Source organism: Sus scrofa, chromosome 18, assembly GCF_000003025.6.
Source record: "Sus scrofa isolate TJ Tabasco breed Duroc chromosome 18, Sscrofa11.1, whole genome shotgun sequence".
In the NCBI taxonomy this organism is placed as follows: Eukaryota; Metazoa; Chordata; class Mammalia; order Artiodactyla; family Suidae; genus Sus; species Sus scrofa.
In genome coordinates this window covers 14,230,953-14,249,664 of record NC_010460.4, presented here as the reverse complement: position 1 = coordinate 14,249,664, position 18,712 = coordinate 14,230,953, and the positions used below count along the sequence as shown (strand labels likewise).

General features: G+C 37.6%; 1 protein-coding gene across 1 annotated transcript in view; it reads left to right on the top strand.

Moving 5' to 3' along the window:
• AGBL3 (ATP/GTP binding protein like 3) overlaps positions 1–18,712 on the top strand; it is a 102,151-nt gene that overhangs the window by 15,840 nt on the left and 67,599 nt on the right. The window contains 1 exon segment of the mRNA XM_021079175.1: positions 5,842–6,027. Within this exon segment, the coding sequence (XP_020934834.1) occupies positions 5,842–6,027 (186 nt within the window).

Genomic DNA, 18,712 nt, shown 5'->3' with positions numbered 1-18,712 from the left:
CACCCAGGAGGTATGGGGTTGTTTATATCGTGAAATCACCCCTCCTACCTCTTGATGTGTCCTCCTCTTTTTCTTCTGGAGTAGGGTATCTTTTTTAAGGTTTCCGGTCCATTTTGGTGAAGTGTGCTCAGTCTTTAGTTGTGAATTTTGTTTTTAGGAGAGAAGTTGAGCTCCCGACCTTCTATTCCGCCATCTTAATCCCGTCTCCCTGGTTTAAACATTTTAAACCTTGTTTTCCAGTTTGTTTTTTTCTGTAGTTCTTCTTTGTTCGTATTTTTCTACTTTCCATTTTTCCTTTTATGGTTTGATGGTTTTTTGTATTATGCTTGAGTTTTGATTATTGCATGTTTTTACATGTGGTACCTTGGTTTTCAGGTATGTTAATCCATAACCATATCTACTTGCTTTAAACTGATAGTCATGTAAGTTCGAACACATTCTAAAAGATCTACATTTTTTTGGAGTTCCCGTTGTGGCGCAGTGGTTAACAAATCCTACTAGGAAGCATGAGGTTTCGGGTTTGATCCCTGCCCTTGCTCAGTGGGTTAAGGATCCAGTGCTGCCGTGAGCTGTGGTGTAGGTTGCAGATGTGGCTCAGATCCCAAGTTTCTGTGGCTCTGACGTAGGCTGGCAGCTACAGCTCCGATTAGACCTCTAGCCTGGGAACTCCATGTGCTGTGGGAGCTGCCCAAGAAATGGCAAAAAAAAAAAAAAAAAAAAAAGATGCAAAAAAAAACCATTCTAAAAGATCTGCATTTTTTTGGAGTTCCCGTTGTGGCGCAGTGGTTAACGAATCCAACTAGGAAGCATGAGGTTGCGGGTTCGATCCCTGGCCTACTCAGTGGGTTAAGGATCTGGCGTTGCCATGAGCTGTGGTGTAGATCACAGACGCGGCTCAGATCCTGCGTTGCTGTGGCTCTGGTGTAGGCTGCCAGCTGCAGCTCTGATTCGACCCCTAGCCTGGGAATCTCCATGTGCCGCGGGATTGGCCCAAGAAATGGCAAAAAGACAAAATAAAATAAAATAAAATAATTTAAAAATAAAAGATCTACATTTTTATACTTCCCTTCCCTACATTTTGTGATTTTGATGTCATACTTTACATCTTCATGCTTATCCTTTTTTTGTTAATTGCAAATATGATCACTTTTACAAAATTTTTTGATTTTTTTAAATCTTAGTACTGGCTTATTTAAGTGATATTCAATTTTTTTTTTTTTTTTTTTTTTGGCCTTACCTATAGCATATGGAAGTTCCCAGACTAGGGATTGAACATGCACCACAGTAGCAACCCAAGCCACTACCACGACTATGCCAGATACTTAACCCGCTGTGTCACAATCTTTTTATATGCTTGCCTTTCCTGTGGTGATTTTCCCTTTTCTGTAGATACTTGCTTATTTTCTGTTTAGAAAATACCTTTCCATATTCCCTTTAGGGTAGGTTTAGTATTGCTGTATTCTTTTAGTTTTTGCTTGTCTGAGAAAATCTTTATCACTCTTTCTATTCCAAATGATAGTCATGCTAGGTAGAGTATCCCAGGTTGCAGGGTTTTCCTTTCAGAACTTTGAATATATCATGCAGTCCCTTCTGACCTATAAAGTTTCTGTAGGGAAATCAACTGGTAGTCTTATGGGGGTTCCCTTGTAACTTAATCTCTTTTCTCTTGCTCTCTTTAGAATCTTTATTTTTAACTTTTGCCGTTTTAATTATGATACATTTTGGCGTGGGTCTGTTTGGGTTCATCTTGTTTGGGGCCCTCTGTGCTTCCAATACCTGGATATCTGTATACCTGGATATCTATTTCAGGAAGCTTTCAGGAATTATCTTCAAATATATTTCATCCCTTCTCTCTCTCCTCTCCTTCAGGAACCCCTATTATGCATAGCTTGGCACTCTCTATATTTTCCCATAGATCTAATATGTTGTTTCCTTTTTTTTTTTTTTTTTTTTTTCCATTTCTCTTTCTGTCTGCTGTTCTGATTGGGTGATTTCCATTGTTCTGTCTTCCAGATCATTTGTTTATTCTTTTGTGTCATTTAGTTTGGTGTTCATTGCTGCTAGATTGGTATTTATCTTGGCAAGTGAGTTGTCTAATTTTGATTGGTTCCTCTTTATAGTTTCTAATTCCTTGCTACAGAGCTCTGCATATCTGTTGATACTCTTTCTTAATTTCTTTAGCATGTCGATCACTTCCTTTTTGAACTTGAGGTTTAATAGACCATTGAGGCCTCTTTCATTATTCTTTCAGGGGACTTTTTAAATTGGGAACAGTTCCTCTGCTTTTTCATTTTACTTTCTCTGTCTGTTTGAATTTAGGAGAACCAGATATTTACTGTGGTCTTGGGAGTATTTTTATGTGGCAGTGTTCTGTGTAGACTGTGTTTGTCCACAATTTTTGGTGCAAGGGCTGAATGTGATATGGGTACCAGGCCTGTCTTTCTTCAGAGTGTGCTGGCCATTAACCCCTTGATAAGGGGATGTGATTGGTGTTGTAGTGTCTGGAGCCTGTGCTTGATGAGAGGCAGGACTTCCTCCTTGCTCTATGATTGTCACCATCTTGTTGAAATCAGGGTCTGCTTCCTAGTTGTTGGAGTAGAAGTCCTTAGGGTTGGGTTTGATAAGCCTCTATTACCCTTGCATGTGTGCCCTAAAAGAACTGATTTCTGAAGCAGGTGACACCCTCATGGTCAGAGCAAACCTGTGCACCACCTATGTAGGTGTGTTTGCGGTTCTGCTCAGAAGCAGCCCAAAGATGCATCCCTTTTCTGCTGTGTTTGTCCCAGATCTGTTGCAAGGCTGTAGTGTGGATCTGAGGGTCTGGGCTGGCTCGTGGCACACTTCTCCCCATTCCTGTCTGCTCCAGATCTGGTGCTAAACTGCACAGTGGAGTGGGTGGAGCTTCCATGCTCTCAATAGGAAACAGATCACTGCATACTCCAGCCCAGAGCCTATCTGCCCAAGATTCGCCACTTAGATGCCGCATGTTCTTGTGGCACTGCCTGGTGTGTGCACTGATGATGGTCGCCACAGCTCTGCCTGGATCACACCCCAGGAACCCTGGTCTGTTCCTGTGTAGTTAGACTGAATCTTTGCCCTGATCTTGTGCTAGGTTGCGGTGTGGAGTGAGCAGCGACAGGGCATTCACCCTTCAGATTGGGAAACGCAGCAGGGAAGCAGCTGCCAGTGCAAGGCTCTCTCCACCCTGATGGTGAGCAAGCCAATACACATATACTCCTCATGAGGGGAGTCGAAGCTTCTCCAGTCCTTCTCTCTGTGTCAGTGGGCTTCCCAGCAGGCAAGGGGCTTGTCTCTCCCATTCAAGACCCCAGAACTGAGATGCACATGTTGCAAGTCTGTCAGCTTCCTCTCCACAATGAGGGTCCACCCATGTGGATGTTCTCGTCTTTATGGATGCCTCTGAGGGGCACAGGTCCTGACCTGATGCCTTTCTCTGTCCTACTGAGATACGTGGAGATCTTCCTTGTAGCTCTAGTTGTATAGGAGATCTTCTGTCAGTTTCCAGGCAGTTTTCTGTGAAAACTGTTTCACATGTAGATGTATTTTTAATGTATTTGTTGGAGGAGGTGAGCTCTATAATCCTCCTGAGTCTGTCATCTTGAAGTTCAAACTTTTAAGGTTTGATGTTTCAAGGAAACTAAATGAAAGTGGTCATTAAAAAGGACCTCACTGGAGTTCCTGTTGTGGCTCAGTGGAAATGAACCCAACTAGTATCCATGAGGATGTGGGTTCCATCCATGGCCTGCTCAGAGGGTTAAGGATCTGGTGTTGCTGTGAGCTGTGGTGTAGGTCACAGATGCAACTCGGATCCCGCATTGCTGTGGCTGTGGTGTAGGCTGGTGGCTGCAACTCCAGTTAGATGCCTGGTTTAGGAACTTCCATATGCTATAGGTGTGGCCCTAAAAAAAAAAAAAAAGGCAAAAATAAATAAATAGAAATAAAGGACTTGACTTAACATGAGGATTTACCTTGGTGTTTCTTTAAATAATTAGCTCTTTAAATGCATTTGCAATATGACTCAAGTTTTAATGAACAGTGTTTTCAAAGTATGTATTTAAATGAAACATGCCTGTATGAAGAGTTTACTTATTCATTTGCAAATGTACATGTATATGGCTATTTTAATGTATACTTAATTTTTTTCATTTTATACATTTACAGTACTTTCAGATACACATTGAAATATTTATTTTAAATATTCACATATCTGTCACAGATACTCTGGAATTGAAGATAAGGTTTTTAATCCTATTTATTTAAAAATCATTTTCACCACCACCGTCTAAAACAAGTTTTCGTTTTTGATATAACCACTTGTCTCAGGCTGGTGCATATCCTTCTAGACCTTTTCCTTTGCATATGTACACATACCTGTGCCCATACTCACAGAAAATTTGTAGTACTATTTTGCAGACTTCTTCCCCCACTTTTTTCTTTTTAAAATTTTGCCTGTCTCTTGGAAGAAAGGGGGTTACTTGCTATTTTAACCAACATTTCCTTGATTGCTACAGAAATTGAGAATTATTTCATATGTTTGTCTATTTATATTCTGCCTTATTATGAACTGCCCACTCATAGTAATCCTTTGGTAACTTTTTAAGTTGCTTCTGTTGTTTAGAATCATTTTGATGTTAAGTTTATCATTATTCATTTTTGGCTCTTATTTTTATATCTGTTAAGTGGCAAAGACCTTTGCTACAGCAAGGGCATCAATAGTCACCTAAGTTTCCTTTAAGTACTTTTTTCTACTTGTTTGAATGTTGGCGTTTGATTTCTTTATAATTTACATTTACAGATAGTATGAGGTATGGATCTAATTTTATTTTCTGATTCATAAATAGCCACCTTGCCATTTTTGAGTCATACTGTAAATTAGACAAAATGTGGTCTGTTTGCATAATGCAAAACTAGATAATTAATGACTGTTGAATAAGTGGATCTATAAAACCCATCCTGAGAAAATACAAGGGAAGATTATTCCTTCTTTGCATATAGTAAAGTTTACATTCAGAGAAGCTCTATTGACTAATCAAAATCCTATAGAAACAAAGTGGTAGAATAGAACTCAGTTTGTCTGACTCCTAGGCCAATTGCTATATTTGCTATTGTGCAAGTAATAGCCAAGAATTAAATGTAGCTAAGAAGCCACATTTCAGAGATGAAAGTTCAAGAACAGTCAGACAAATGCAGAACCAAATATAGGTAGAAGAAACTAGGAACTGTAGCATCACTTTAAAAGTGGGGGGGGTGGAAATGAGCTTAAGGAGGGATGATTATCAATATCAAATTGATGCCCCACAATTATCCCATTAAAAGAGGGTCACTACACTACCTTCTTGGGGCAACTCCATTGTATTCCATGTGAATTATGTTCCTGGGCTTATGTCACACCGTGGCCCTAGAATGAGAACCGAGAAGTTGTAACTAAGAGTTCACTAGCAACCTTTGAGAATATAGTTGCAGTCAGTAGAGTGTCTTTTAATGCATTACATCAATAGTTGCCTCAATTGTGATTAAGTTTAAGATGACAGTTTTCTACAAAAGCTGTAAGAAACAAACATTTTTGGAGTAGCATTGAGCATTTAGCGTAAATTAACAGATTATGAGGTCAACAGTGATTTTCTAGCTATTATGAAAATTGTTACAACATTTCATTAGTACTTAGATTTTTTAAACTGCTGTGAAGTATAACATTTATGATAATATCCACAAATATTGACAGATTAATTGTATTGGGAGGAAAAAATAAACTATATAGAAAATTATAAGAATTGGGTTTTTCTCCTCCTCATTAATGATTGTGTTTGAATCCTTTTTCAGCTGACTCTATTAGTGACCCATTTTTCCCCCGGACTACGCAGATACTATTGGAGTATCAGCTAGGGAGATGGGTTCCACGTCTTCGTGAACCACGAGACTTATATGGTGTCTCTTCTTCTGGTCCGCTGAGCCCAACACGGTGGCCGTACCACTGTGAGGTCATTGATGAAAAAGTCCAACATATTGGTATGTTCTTAAGAGTTTTGGGGGTTCAAACACTGGCACACTTAATTTGGCAAAATTGATTTTAATGAGAAGACTCATGGTATTAGAAAAGGATGTTGGAGTTCCCACCATGGTGCAGTGGGTTAAGAATCCAACTTCAGTGGCTCGGGTCACTGCAGAGGTATGGGTTTGATCCCTGGCCAGACAAGTGGGTTAAAGGATCTGGTCTTGCCATAGCTGCAGTTTGGGTTGCAGCTGAGGCTGGGATTCAGTCCCTGGCCCAGAAACTTCCATATGCTATGGATGTAGCCAATTAAGGAAAAAAAGAACAATGCATTCCAAAAGAAATATAAAATGAGCCATGTATATAATTTTAAATTTTCTAGTAGTCACATTTCAAAAGTTTAAAAAAAAAAAAAGTGAGTGAAATACAAATATATTTAATCCAAATAATCCAAAGTATTTTACATTCTTTTTTTTAAAATATGAAGTCTTTGAAATCTGGTGTGTGTTTATATTTACATCTCAATTCAGTTCCAATTTCTTTACATCCTTGCCAACACTTGTGTTCTGTCTTTTGGATAATAGCCATCCTAACAGGTGTAAGATGGTATCTCACTGTGGCTTTGATTTACACTTCCCTGAAGATTACTGATGTTGACAGTGCAATCCCTATCAAAATTCCAAAGTCATTCATTACCGAAATAGAAAAACAGCTCTGAATTCAAATGGAACCACAAAAAGCCACAAATTGCCATATCAATTCTGAAAAAGAACAAAGCTGGAACCATCACACTTTCTGATTGCAAAATATATTGCAAAGCTACAGTAACCAAAGCAGCATGATACTGGCATAAAGATACATATATGTGTGTGTGTGTGTGTGTATATGTATGTATGTATGTATGTATGTATATGTATATATGCCTATAGAACAGAATAGAGAGCCCAGAAATAAATGCATGCCTATATGGTAAACTAATTTTTGACCCGAATGCCAAGAATACACAATGGGGGAAAGATAGTTTCTTTAAAAATGTTGTTGAGAAAATTTGATACCAACATACAGAAGAATGAAATTGGAACTTTTATCTTATTCCAAAAAATCAACTCAGAACAGATTAAAGACAGACCTAAGACCTGAAACTGTAAAACTCCTAGAAGAAAACAAGGGTGAAAGCTTCATGTTGTTCTTGGTAGTGATATCATGGATATGACAACAAAAGCACTGGCAACAAAAGCAAAAACAAAAACAAAACAAGTGGGACTACATTAAACTAAAAAGCTTTCGCACGCAAAGGAAACAGTCAAGATAGTGAAAAGGCAGCCTATGGAATCGGAAAAGCATCTCAAGATATATATTTCATAAGGGGTTAATCTATAAAATATATAAAGAATTTCTCAATAGCAGGAAGACTAATAACCAGATTAAAAAATGGGGCTAAGAACTTGAAGAGATACTCCTGCAAAGACGACATACACGTGACCAACAGGTATATTTGACTTACTACGTGAACTGTTTCTGTTGTTGGTTATACTTTCCTCTTGGTCTGTAAATGCTCTGTATGTTTAGGAGATTGGCTTACTGTCATATATGTTGCATACTTTTTTCTTAGTTTCTCATTTATCTTTGTTATTCAGGAATTTAAAATTTTTATTTGATCAGTATGTATACTGTTTTTCTATACTGAATTTCTGTGAAATGCTCATATTTCTCTTAACACTTTTCAACTTGTATTTTTTTGTGACTAAATTTTTTATTCATCAGGAATCTATTTGATGGGAGAAGTGAGCTCCCAGTCTAGTTCTCTTAACTGTCTAGCCAGTGTGCCAACAAGATTAGTAAATAAATAATTTTCTGTCTACCAATTGGAAAAGCCACAAGTATCATATACTAGACTGCCAGTTCTGATTTTGAATTCTGTTCTGTTCTGTTAACTTGTCTATTCATATGATGGCATGAAATCTTTGATTACTATAGCTTTAAAACTCTTAAGTTTTATTATGTAGTAAACATGGTTCCCTATCATTACTTCTCTATTTTTAATTTTCCAGTTTCTTGGCTACTTTTGCCTAATTGTATTTCTATATGGAATTTTTTAAAAGCCTTCCTAGTTGCCCTAAAATTAATACTGGTAACTTTATTGTGATCACATTACAGTTATAGATTAATTTAAGGACGAGTGGCATCTTTACAGTATTGCATCTCCCTATCCAAGAACAAGGTATGTCTCACTGTTCTAGTTTTCCTTTATCTCCCTTAATATAATTTTACATTATTTTCCTGCACCCTTTCTAAGTTGTATTTGTTAGGTGTTATTTCCTAACTTGTTTTGTAGTAGAAAATTAACTTTTGTATATTAATTTTGAAATTAGCCTCCTTTTGTTTCTCATTTTTGAATTTTTATACATATGCTGGATATACAGTTACACCATGTAGTAGTAATATAATTAAATCTCCTCATTTCCAATTTTTATATCTTACACTTTTTTTTCTGACCGAATGCATTGACTGGTAGTTTCAAAAATACTTAATAGATTTATATTCATCTTATTCCTCATTTGTAATAGGAATTCTTTTAAGTGTTTTCCCTCTAAGCAAAATATTATCAGGTTCTGGTTTGAAATAAGTTTGCCTTTGATCCTATCAAGCAAGTATGCATTTAATCTTATATTATTAAGAACTTTTACCAGGAATAATTACTAAATTTTATTATATGCCTTTTCAACATCTCTGGGGAGAAAGGGTCCTGGCGTTCTCATATTGCCTTGGTGAATTATGCTAGTATATTCCTTAATAGTGAACCAGCTGTATTATTGGAATAAATGCAGTTAATCATTATGTATTATGTTTGCTAATATTTTATACAGTACTTTGCTTCAGTATTCATAAATAAGATAATTTTATAATTTTCTAGCTTTTATACTTTTTAAGGTTTGGTATCATTATTACTCAAGATTCTTTATGTTCTTGAACAATTTGAATAATACTGCATTAACTGTTCTTTTAAGTTAGATTTCCCCCCAAATATCTGGACATATCTATTATTTGTTGTTTTTGGAGTTACAAAGAGTATTTTTATTGTCAAACTTATGTTTCTTTGTTAGTTTAGGTTTTCTGTCTACTCCAGGAATAGTTTTGGTTATTTGTATTTTCCTAGAAAAATAAGTGCTTTTCATAAAGAATTTTTACTTCCATAGATTTAGGCAAAGAATTCTCTTGTAATTATTATAATTTCCTTTGAACATGAGAGATTTTTTTCCCTATTCTCATATTTTATGGTGAGTATTTATGCATTCTTATTTTCTTCTCCCTGATTATTTAGTGGGGTTAATCTTACTAGTTTTGTCAAAGAATCAGTGTTCAAATGTATTTATTAGTTCTGCTGTGCTGTTTTCTAACTCATTAATTTATGATTTTGTGGTCATTTAATTCATTTAGGCTTATTTTTTCCTGTTATTTAACCTCTTGTTCTGTATTTACCTTCTTGTTTCCTAATATTTTTACCTAATATTATGAAAATTTTCAAATAGGGAGAAATTAAAAGGATTATATAGAAACATCCAGGATCCACCAGTTAGGTTTTTTATCAGTAATTTGTAATATTTCTTTATCACATACATAGCGTAATATCCATCCCTGTCTATACTTATCATACCATTGTAGATTTTCAGTGTATTTCAAAGTAAACTATAGGCATTCGTACATTTTCACCTCTAAAGTTGTCTTTATTTATGATTTAAGGTAAATTCTACATTCAATGAAATGCACGAATCTAAGCGTATCAGTCAGTAAATTTTTGTGTCTATCTGAACTTCAAATTTATTTTAATTTTTTGGGGGGAATAATTGACTTACAATGTTGTGTTAGTTTCAGATGGACAGCAAAGTGAATCAGTTATGTGAGTATGTTTGTGTGAGAGAGAGATATATATCTCCATTCATTCTTAGATTCTTTTCCCATATAGATTGTTACAGAATATTGAATAGATTTCCCTGACGCATACAGTAGGTCTTTGTTTTTTGTTTTTTCTATTAAAGTATGATTGATTTACAGTGTTGTGCCAATTTCTGCTGTACAGCCAAATGACCCAGTAATACATTTTATATACATTCTTTTTCTCATATTATCTTCCATCATGGTTTATCCCAAGACATTGGATATAGTTCCCTGTGCTATACAGTAGGACTTCACTGCTTATCCATTTTAAATATAATAGTTTTCATCTACTAACCCCAAACTCCCAGTTCTTCCCACTCCTTCCTCCCTGTCTCTTGGCAACCACAAATCTGTTCTCTATGTCTGTGAGTCTGTTTTTGTTTTGTAGATAGATTCATTTGTAACATTTTAGATTACACATATAAGTAATATATGATAGTATTTGTCTTTCTCTTTCTGACTTCCTTCACTTAGTATGAGATCTCTAGTTGCATCCATATTGCTACAAGTAACTTTATTTTGTTATTTTTATGGTTGAATATTCAGTTATATATATGTTCCAAATCTTAATCCTTCATCTTTCAGTGGTCATTTAGGTTGTTTTCATGTCTTAGCTATTGTGAATAATGCCGCTATGAACATAGGTGTGCATGTATCTTTTTGAATTACAGTTTTATCTGGATATATGCCCCAGAGTGGGATTGCTGGATCATATGATAATTCGTTTTTAGTTTTCTGGAGAACTTCCATGCTGTTTTCCATAGGGTTGTACCAATTTACATTCCCACCAACAGTATAGGAGGGCGCCCTTTCTCCACTCTCTCTCCATCATTTGTTATTTGTAGACTTGTTAATGATGGCCAGTCTGACCAGTGTGAGGGGGTACCTCACTGTAGTTTTGATTTGCATCTCTCTACTAATTAGCTATTTTGAGCATCTTTTCATGTGCCTGCTGGCCATTGATATGTCTTTGGAGAAATATCCATTTAGGTCTTTGGCTGATTTTTCACTTGAGTTGATTGCTTTTTTTGTTGTTGAGTTGTGTCAGTTGTTTGTATATTTTGGAGATTAAGCTTTGTCAGTTGCATTGTTATAAATATTTTCTCCCATTCTGTAGGTTGTCTGTTCAGGGTTGTTTTTGTTTGTTTGTTTTGTTTTGTTTTGTTTTTTGTCTTTTTGGGGCCGCAACTGTGGCATATGGAGGTTCCCAGGCTAGGGGGTCAAATCAGAGCTGTAGCCACTGGCTATAGCCACAGCCACACCAGATCTGAGCCATGTCTCTGACACCACATCTCATGGCAATGCTGGATCCTTAACCCACTGAGTGAGGCCAGGGATCAAACCTGCATCCTCATGGATGCCAGTCATATTCATTTCTGCTGAGCCACAATGGGAACTCCTCAGTTTTTTTTTTTAATACTTTGCTTTGCTATGCAAAAGCTTGTAAGTTCATTTAGGTTCCGATTGTTTATTTTTGTTTTTATTTCTTTTGCCTTGGGAGACTGACCTGAGAAAACATTAGTACAATTTTTTGTTTTTTTATTTTATTATTATTATTATTATTATTTTTTGTCTTTTTGCCTTTTCTAGGGCCGCTCCTGCAGCATATAGAGGTTCCCAGGGTAGGGGTCTAATCGGAGCTGTAGCCGCCGGCCTACACCACAGCCACTGCAGCACGGGATCCGAGCCACGTCTGCAACCTACACCACAGCTCACTGCAATGCCAGATCCTTAACCCACTGAGCAAGGCCAGGGATTGAACCTGCAACCTCATGGTTCCTGGTTGGAATTGTTAACCACTGAGCCACGATGGGATCTCCAATACAATTTTTGTCAAAGAATGTTTTGCTAGGAGTTTTATGGTAGGTTGGTCTCTCTATTCTGTTGCATTGATCTGAATGTCTGTTTCTATACCAACCCCACACTGTTTTGTTTACTGTAGCTTTGTAGTATTATGTGAAATCCGAGAGAGTTATGTCTTTGCTTCTTTTATTTCCTCAGAATTACTTTGGCAATTCTGGGTCTTATGGTTCCATATAAATTTTCAGGTTATTTGTTCTAGTTCTGTGAAAAATGTCATGGGTAATTTGATAGCATTGCATTGAATCTATAAATTGCTTTGGGTAGTATGGCCATTTTAACAATATTAATTTTTCCAATCCAACAGCATGGGATATATTTCCATTTCTTTGAATCCTCTTTAATTTCCTTGATTAATGTTTTATAGTTCTCAATATATAATCTTTCACCTCCTTGGTCAGGTTTATTCCTATGTATTCTCTGTGTGTGTGTGTGTTTTACATTCCTTTTCTGATATTTCACTGTTGGTGTACAGAAATGCAGCCGATTGTTGAATGTTAATCTCTCGTCCTGCTGATTTGCTGAGTTGGTCTATCAGATCTAGTAGTTTTTGTGTGGAGTCCTTAGGGTTTTCTATATATAATATCATGTCATCTGCATAGAGTGACAGTTTTACCTCTTCTCTTCCAACTTGGATACCTTTAATTTCTTTTGTTTGTCTGATTGCTGTGGCTAGGACTTCCAATATTCTGTTGAATAAACGTGTAAGAGTGGGCATCCTTATCTTGTTTCAGATTTTAGCAGGAAGGCTTTCAGATTTTCTCTGTTGAGTAGCATATTGGCTGTAGGTTTGTCATAAATGGCTTTGATTATATTAAGGTATGTTCCCTCTATACCCACTTGGGTAAGAGTTTTTATCATGAATGGATGTTGGATTTTTTCAAATGCTTTTTCAGCATCTATTGAGATGATCATGTGGTTGTATGACATTGATTGATTGAACCATCCTTGTGAACTTGGGATGAATCCCACCTGGTCATGGTGTTTTTTTTTTTTTTTTTTTTTTTTTGGTCTTTTTGCCATTTCTTGGGCCGCTCCGCGGCATATGGAGCTTCCCAGGCTAGGGGTCTAATTGGAGCTGTAGCCACCGGCCTACGCCAGAGCCACAGCAATGCGCGATATGAGCCACATCTGCGACCTACACCACAGCTCACGGCAATGCCAGATCCTTAACCCACTGAGCAAGGCCAGGGATCGAACCCGCAACCTCATGGTTCCTAGTCGGATTCGTTAACCACTGTGCCACGACAGGAACTCCTATGATTTTTTTCTTAATATGTTGTTGGATTCAGTTGGCTAAAATTTTGTTGAGAATTTTTGTGTCTATAGTCATTAAAGGTATTGGCCTGTAATTTTCTTTTTTGGTAGTATCTTTGTCTGGTTTTGGTAGTAGGGTGATTGTGGCTTCATAGAATGTCTTTCAGACTTCAGAGTGTTCCTTCTTCTTCAACCTTTTAGGAAAGTTTAAGAAGAATGGGTATAAGTTCTTTTTTTTTTTTTTTTATTTTCCCACTGTACAGCAAGGGGATCAAGTTATCCTTACATGTATACATTACAATTACATTTTTCCCCCACCCTTTGTTCTGTTGCAACATGAGTATCTAGACAAAGTTCTCAATGCTATTCAGCAGAATCTCCTTGTAAATCTATTCTAAGTTGTGTCTGATAAGCCCAAGTTCCGGATCCCTCCCACTCCCTCTCCCTCCCATCAGGCAGCCACAAGTCTTTTCTCCAAGTCCATGATTTTCTTTTCTGAGGGGATGTTCATTTGTGCTGGATATTAGATTCCAGTTATAAGTGATATCATATGATATTTGTCTTTGTCTTTCTGGCTCATTTCACTCAGTATGAGATTCTCTAGTTCCATCCATGTTGCTGCAAATGGCATTATGTCATTCTTTTTAAGTTCTTTGTATGGTAGAATTCACCCATGAAGCCATCTGGTCCTGGACTTTTGTTTGTACTGAGTGTTTTTATTACGTATTCAATTTCATTTCTAGTGATTAGTCTGTTCAGTTGATCTATTTCTTCTTCTCTATTTTTTTTTTTTTTTTTTGTCTTTTTGCCATTTCTTGGGCTGCTCCTGTGGCATATGGAGGTTCCCAGGCTAGGGGTCGAATCAGAGCTGTAGCCGCCAGCCTATGCCACAGCCACAGCCACGCTGGATCCAAGCCATGTCTGCAACCTACACCACAACTTACGGCAATGCCAGATCCTTAACCCATTGAGCAAGGCCAGGGATCAAACCCACAGCCTCATGGTTCCTAGTCAGATTTGTTAACCACTGAGCCGTGATGGGAACTCCAATCTATTTCTTCTTGATTCAGTTTTGGTAGGCTCTAGAAAGTTGTCCATTTCTTCTAGGTTGTCTGATTTGTTGGCATGTAATTGTTCATAGTATTCTCTTACGGTTTTTTGTATTTCTGCAGTATCTGTTGAGATTTTCGTTTTTCATTTCTTATTTTTGAGTTCTTTCTCTCCTCTTCTTGGTGAATCTGGCCAGAGGTTTATCAATTTTTTTGCCCTTCCAAAGAACAAGCTCTTGGTTTTATTTTTTTTTCTGTTGTTTTTTGAATCTCTATTTTATTGATTTCCTCTCTGATCTTAATGATTTCATTCCTTCTGCTGCCTTTAGGGTTTTTTTTATTATTATTATTCTTTTTCTAAATCATTTAGGTGGTGGGTTAAGTTATATTGATTTGAGACTTTTCTTCATTTTTGAGGAAGGCCTGAAATGGTGTAAACTTCCCTCTAAGCACTGCTTTTGCAGCATCCCGTTTATTTTGGATGGTTGTGTTTTCATTATCATTTGGCTCAAGGTATTTTTTAATTTCCTTTTGGATTTCCTCGTTGACCCATTGGTTTTTTTAAAATAGCATGTTGTTTAGTCCCCATGTTGTCAGTTTTTTCTCATTTCTTTTCCTGTGGTTGATTTCTAGTTTCATGCCATTGTAGTCAGAGAAGATACTTGAAATAATTTCTGTATTCTTAAATTTGTTGAGGTTAGTTTTGTGCCCCAGTATGTGGTCAGTCCTTGAGAATGTCTGTGTGCACTTGAAAAGAATGTATATTCTAATTTTTTTGGATGTAATGTCCTGAAAATACCAATTAAGTCCTAACTTTTCTATTATATGATTTAGGATCTCTGTTGCCTTATTGATTTTCTGTCCATTAATGTGAGTGGGTGTTAAAATCTCCTATCATTACTGTATTTCCATCATTTTCTCCTTTTATGTCTGTTAGTACTTGTTGTATGTATCTGGGTGCTCCTCTGAGGGGTATATATATTGACGATTGTAATATCCTCTTCTTGCATGGATCCTTTTATCATTAAATAGTGTCCTTATTTGTCTTTCTTTATGGTCTTCATTTTAAAGTATTTTGTCTGATATGAGTATTGCAACTCCTGCTTTCCTGTCTTTTCCATTTGCATGAAATATCTTTTTCCATCCCCTCACTTTCAATTTATACATGTCCTCTGCCCTAAGGTGGGTCTCCTGCATATTGTAGGTTCTTGTTTTTTTTATCCAATCTGCCTCTCTATGTCTTTTGATTGGAGCATTCTGTCCTTTGACATTTAAGGCAATATTGATAAATATTTATTTATTGCCATTTTAAAATTTGTTTTCCAGATGATTCTATGTTTCTCCTTTGTTCCTTTCTTATTTTGGTTGGATGATTATCTTTTATTTTATGCTCGTGTCCTTTCTTTTTAGTTTTTGTGGATGTACTGTTTGGTTTTGATTTGTGGTTGCCCTGTTTTTCAAGTATGTTAACCTCTTCCTATATCTGCTTGCTTTAGCCTGATAGCCATATAGCCTCAAACACAGTCTGAAAAAAAGTCTAGATTTTCCTACTTTCCTTCCTCATATGTTATGATTTTATGGTGTCCTTTTTTAACTGCTTCATGTTTGTCCTTTTGCTGTTCTTTGTGTTTATTGTTGCTTTTACAGTAGGTTTTTTTTTTCCTTTTAGATCTGTATATTGGCTTGTTTAAATGATTGCCTTCCAATTGTGATTTCCTCTATCCTATTTCTTCTTCTTTTTTATTTAGAGGAGGCCTTTCAGCATTCCTTTTAGGTGGGTTTAGTATTGCTGTATTCTTTTAGTTTTCGTTTGTTGCAGAAAATCTTTATTTCTCCTTCTATTTTAACTGAAATTCTTGCTGGGTAGAATATTCTAGGCTGCAGATTTTTCTCTTTTAGAACTTTTTTTTTCTTAGGGCTGCCCTTATGACATATGGAAGTTGCCAGGCTAGGTGTCAAATTGGTGCTGCTGCTGCTGGCCTGTGCCACAGCAACGTGGGATCTGAACCACATCTACAACCTACACCACAGCTCACCGTAATGTCATATCCCTGACCCACTGAGCAAGACCAGGGATTGAACCTACATCCTCATGGATACTAGTTGGATTGATTTGTGCTGCGCCACAATGGGAACTCCCCCTTTTAGAACTTTGAAAATGTCTTGCCACTCTCTTCTGGCCTGTAGTGCTTCTGTAGCGAAATCAGCTGATACCCTTATAATTGTCTTTGTTTTTCTCTTGCTGCCTTTACAATCTTCTCGTTAACTTTTGCCATTTTTTGTTTGTTTGTTTGTTTTAACTTTTGCCACTTGTATTATAATGTGACTTGGCGTGGGCCTGTTTCAGTTCAACTTGTTTGGGGTCCTCTCTGCTTCCTGTATCTTGGTATCTGCTATCTTTAGATTTGGAAAGTTTTCAGCCATAATTTCTTCAAATATATTTTCAATCCCCTTTTCTTTTTCTTCTCCTTCTGGAATCCCTATTGTACATAGATTGGCCTGCTTCATATTATCCCATAGATCTCTTATATTGCTTTCATGTTTTGTCATTTGGTTTTCTGTCTGCTGTCCTTCTTGGGTGATTTCCATTATTCTATCTTCCAAGTCACTAATTCGTCCCTATGCATTATTTGTTCTGTTCTTCAGTGCCTTTAACTCAGCTTGCATCTCTACAAATGAATTTTTCTAATTTTTCTTGGTTCCTTCTAATATTTTCTAGTTCCTTTCTAAAGTAATCCGCATTACAGTTCATATCTGCTCTTAATTCCTTCAGTATTTTCACTATCTCCTTTTGAACTCTGTGTCTATTAGACTGTAGAGGTCTGTTTCATTATTTGCTCCTTGAGGTGAATTCTCCTGTTCTTTTAACTGAGGATGGTTCCTGAGCTTCTTCATTTTGCTTATATTTTTCTTATTCTGTGAGTTTAGAGAAAACAACTACTGTAGTCTTGGAGAGCTATTTATATGCGTGAGCGCCCCTAGGTATTTTGCGAGAACTTATTTTTTATCTTTAGGGTGCTTTGCATACTTCCAGGGAGATGGAGGCAATAGTCAGGGCTAGTAGCTAGTGCCTGGTGGCTGGGCCTTAATGGTGGCAAGGACCTGCAGGAATGTGGTACAGGCCACTTCTAGTTGCAGGGCCCTGGGAAGTGAGTGATCAGGCAGGTGTAGGTGATGCCAATGGTAGTAGCAGGGTGGGTTTATTCCCAGGTGAGAGCAACAAAAGATGGTGCTTGGTTGCAGTGCCCTCTTTTTTGCTGACCTCTGAGGTGACTGGGACCGCAGCTGAGCCTGTTCACAAACCCCTAGTGGTTGTGGACCATGCTCCCCCTCTGGTTTCTGAGACGACTGCTGTGGTTTGCTCCCACCACCTGCAGATCACGCAAGAGGTGCCATGTCATGCTTAGCACCCCACTGCCCTTAGCCCACACAAGAGGCGCCCTGTCACCTGTGGCCCATGCAAGTGGCATCTTGCTATCCATGGTCTGTGCCAGAGATGCCCTGCCCTCTGAGAGTCCACTCATGCACAGGGAAAGATATTCCTATGGCGGTCCACCCCTCCTCTCTTTGCCCTCCCCGACAGTGGCGCCTTGCTTCTCCTGTGAGCCCAGACCTCCTCCCGGGTTTCCTCAGCTGTGGTGCTCAGCTGCCCAGCCCATGGTGCACCACTCCCTAGCCCTCCAGGCTGTCTCCACACAGCCAAGCCTAGTCTTCTCCCAGGAACTGATATCCAGAGCCGGAGTCTCAGCTCCTGGCCCCTATCCGTGCATCTCAGACTGTGGTCTCTGGGGGTAGTGGTACAGATGATCTGTGCAGCTCTCACTCTGCTTTGCCCTCCTCAGTCCACCTGCTGTGCTTTTTCTCTGCAACTCTGAGGTGCCTCCATCTCAGCTGATCTCCCCGTTGGTTACATGGCTTCTCAGGGTGTGGGTTCCTCTTCTCTTTCTCAGCTCCCTCTCAGGAGTGCTAGTCCCATCCTTATTACTTTTTTTTTCTCTTTTTTCCTTTTGTTCTAACCAGTTACATGGAGGGCTTCTTGCCCTTTTTGCAGCTTTAAGGTCTTCTGCTAGCATTCAGTAGATGTTCTGAGTGAATCATTCTACATGTAGATGGGTTTTTTTGATGTGTCTGGGAGAAGGTGAGTGCCAGGTCTTATTCTACTGCCATCTTGATCTTCTCCATGATTTAATATTTCCAAAGCTGTTTGCTTTGTGATAAAGCATTGAACTGTATTTCTTTGTTTTTGTACTTTTCATAAGTGTGGTTTCTAATAAGCATCTTGTTTAAATATTTAGTTTGTTTCTGGCCATGTGAGTTATGGGTAGAAGTATGTTTTGGTAGAGTTAAAAAGTGAGCACAAATAATTGGCAAAAAAAGATACATATATCAGTGCAACAGAATAGAGTCCAGAAATAGACTAACACATTCATAACCAAATGATTTTTAGCAAAGGCACAAAGCCATCATGTAGGCCTAAGGAAAGTATTTTCAATAATTTGTACTGTAATAACTTGTTATTCACATAGAAAAAATAAATCTTTACCTCTACCTCACTCAATATACCAGAAATTAATTCAAGATAGGTCATAGGCCTAAACGT